The sequence below is a fragment of the Alosa pseudoharengus genome, unplaced genomic scaffold, assembly GCF_046254945.1.
Source record: "Alosa pseudoharengus isolate Yale_2024_CS ecotype anadromous, Long Island Sound unplaced genomic scaffold, YU_APseudo_1.1 YU_APseudo_1.1_scf_3, whole genome shotgun sequence".
NCBI lineage: Eukaryota > Metazoa > Chordata > Actinopteri > Clupeiformes > Clupeidae > Alosa > Alosa pseudoharengus.
In genome coordinates, this window is record NW_027468718.1 from 35,580,424 (window position 1) to 35,583,771 (window position 3,348).

The following is a 3,348-nucleotide window of genomic DNA, read 5'->3' on the forward strand; positions in this document are numbered from 1 at the left end:
TCCTCCTCCTCTCTCCATCCCCTCCTCCTCCTCTCTCCTTTCTTCGATATCCTCTCCCTCTGTCTCTCTCTCCCTCCTTCTTTCTCCTCTCCTTCCTTTGATATCCTCTCCTGTCTTTCTCTCCCTTTTTCTCCTCCTCCCATCCTCCTCCTCTCTCCTTTCTTTGATATCCTCTCCTTTTGTCTTTCTCATCCTCTCTTTTCTCCTCCTCCTCTTCCTCCCTCTCCCTCCTCCTGTCTCTGTGCTGCAGGAGGTCTCTGTATGGGCTGTACCCCTACAAGTCCAGTATGATTGGGCTGGAGGCTCTGTCCGACCCGTCTCTGGACTGGGACATCGTGGAGACCATCGGCAAAGGCACCTACGGCAAAGTCTACAAGGTCAACAACCGCAAGGACGGCAGTCAGGCGGCCGTCAAAGTCCTGGACCCCATCAATGTAAGGCCCCACATACACACACACAAACACACACACACACACACACGCAAACACACACACACACACACACGCGCAGACACACACACACACACACACACACACACACACATGCACATACACACACAAACACAAAACACACACACACACACACACACACAGAGGAGAATGAGCCCAGAGACGACACAAGGGGCAGAGTAGACATCAACGATGTTCTTCCACTTGCAGAACTTTACTAGCATTACCTTTCCCGTCATCCAGCAACCTTCCCATACGTACTCTAATATACATACAGAACACGTGGAACGTTTACGGTTCCCTGGACTGTCCATTTTCCCTCTTGTTCCCACGCAGCTTCTGACCTTTGTGAGAGAAAAAAGTATCCTGATATGTATACTGCCTATCACCCCTATATCTATACTGCCTATCATCCCTGTCATGGAAACGCAGTAATTCCATGAAATGGTACACGCCTGTGTGTGTGTGTGTGTGTGTGTGTGTGTGTGTGTGTGTGTGTGTGTGTGTGTGTGTGTGTGTGTGTGTGTGTGTGTGTGTGTGTGTGTGTGTGTGTGAATCTCTTTGTGTGTGTCTTACTTGCTGTTTTTCTCCCTGCTTTGCCTGCTTACTTCTGCCAGAATTCTGGTCATCACGGCAGAGTAAGTAGCTCTTCCTCTTCTTCCTCCTCCTCCCCCTCCTCTTCCTCTCCCTCCCCTTATACTCCCCTTCTCCTGATTGGGTTTCATATGTTTATACTGTAGAGCCGTCAGCAGTGACGGACTGGGATTAAAAAACGGCCCTGGCATTTTCACCAACCAGCGGCCCACACGGGGACGCGCATGCACGTGAACATGGATATATCAATGCACAACTCCAAAAAAATGAATGCAATATGAAATATGAAAATTAAAAAAGAATAGCCTAGAATACATGGATTTCTATGTAACATCACGAAAACATGCGTGCGCAAGAGGCAGAAAGCACCATAGAACAGCATAGAGCAGTGCTCTCCATGAAAAGAACAAAATGAGTTTTTGTGCTGAAAACTGCACTAATTCGAAATCATGATGGTTAGAGAATGTTCAATATGTTCAATATCCCTAAAGGAATGCATGTCTTCGGCAAAAATGACAAAATACGATGTTAATGCAAATGAACGGCAAACTCTGAAATATAGCCTGAAATGAGATGTTATTATCATTGAGACAACAGGGGACCAGGGGTATATAAAAAAAATACGATTATAGCTTACAGCAGCCGACTATTTAAGTCAAGTTTATAACGTTGTGGCACCAAGCGTCTGCCCCACGGCTGCGCGCGAATGTAGTTTTGTTGATAAACGGGAAACCCATCAGAGCAACAAACGTGTCATGCAGTTAAAGGACAGGTTCGGTATTTTACACTTAAAGCCCTGTTTTCAGATAGTTTATGATTAAATAGAACGTTTAAGATTGAAATTTGGACTACCACAGAAACCGAAAATTCTCAGGACAGCAGCATGTGTCCAAATTTCAATCTTAAACGTTCTATTTAATCATAAACTATCTGAAAACAGGGCTTTAAGTGTAAAATACCGAACCTGTCCTTTAACAAGTTGCGATAGGACCTCTTTCTCTGTCGCCATCAGCATAAGTGCCTCCAAAGGACAATCGTGTCCTTAGGCGATTCTTGATGAATTTAAGAGTGGAAAAACTCTGTTTGCATGCCACTTGAGTAGGCTACATGACAGTGTTAGTAGGAATTCATTTGCTAACCATATATAGTTGTAGGCACAGGTAAAGAGGTTTAACTGCTGGAGAAGGAAATAGCAACAGATTGCACAATTCTTGCAGGTAGCACATTTCTTGCTCACCAGGTTTATTTCTGTATCTTCCTATCTCCGCGGCATCATCAAAGTCCGACGCTTTGACTGTATACTAGTTTAGAGGAGACTTTTTCAGGCTGTCCCAGTGCGTGGCGAGATGTGTAAATTCCGACTGTAGATTTTCAATCGTAGCACCTTCACTGAATTTAAGCAGACATTCTTTTAAGTTTCGAAGTGCATTTGGGGGCAGTTTATTAGCTTTTATAAGGGGAAAATTCCGAGGATCAAGGCATGCTAGATCGGCAATTCCCCGTGCTGAAGGAAGTAGACGCATTCGGTTTTGAAATTCCCAGAAGTCATTGCTTCATGTAGCCTAACTTTTGTAAACCAATAATAAAATAAAAGATACACACAGCATATTTATTGTATTCCACTTTCAAACAATGCACTTTTAAATCATTTGATTGAATAAGGTTACAAAAGAATGTAGACTGATGTAAATATTGAGGGTCACCATGACTGTAGTGTAGAGACTCATGTCTGGTATAAATACTGATCAGCCTACTCTGAAGGAGGAAAAGGGAGTTAGAGATAAATGGTTTATTCGAAGCCATGTAACACTATTGATGCTTGATAGTGGGCCGAGATATATTGAAAATCCGTCTTTATGATAAATGGGCCACGCAAACCCGACAAGCATGCCGCTCCATGATTGGCCGGCCCAAACGGCCCACGAGGGGCCGCAGCCCTTCTGGCATCTGCCCAAATGCCAGACCATCCAGTCCGTCACTGGCCGTCAGTCAGTACTTTCCCCACTTTGCATATTTGTCTTTCCTAATCTTTCTTTATCTTTCTCTCACTTCCTCCTCTCATTCTCTCTCTCTCTCTCTCTCTCTCTCCATTACACACATTCTTACCTTGGTTCTGAACTTGGTTCTCTGTGGTGAAATTTAGTCTCATTTCTCTGTGATCTATGATCTTTCCCCATGGTGATTAACCTAGTAGATTTGACTCTAAATGGTGAAAGTTAGTTTGTCATGTCCAACTCTATTCAGGTTTGACAAGTTGCATAGTATAAGACCGCTCTTCACTTAACAACTAATTTGTAGTAATGAA

At 43.8% G+C, this 3,348-nt stretch overlaps 1 protein-coding gene across 1 annotated transcript in view; it reads left to right on the plus strand.

The window, feature by feature from the left end:
• The first annotated feature begins 256 nt into the window (after positions 1 to 256).
• myo3b (myosin IIIB) overlaps positions 257 to 3,348 on the plus strand; it is a 139,738-nt gene continuing 136,646 nt past the window's right edge. The window contains exon 1 of the mRNA XM_076262849.1: positions 257 to 434. Coding sequence (XP_076118964.1) covers positions 288 to 434 — 147 coding nt within the window. The 5' untranslated portion in view covers positions 257 to 287. The remainder of the gene's footprint in view (positions 435 to 3,348) is intronic.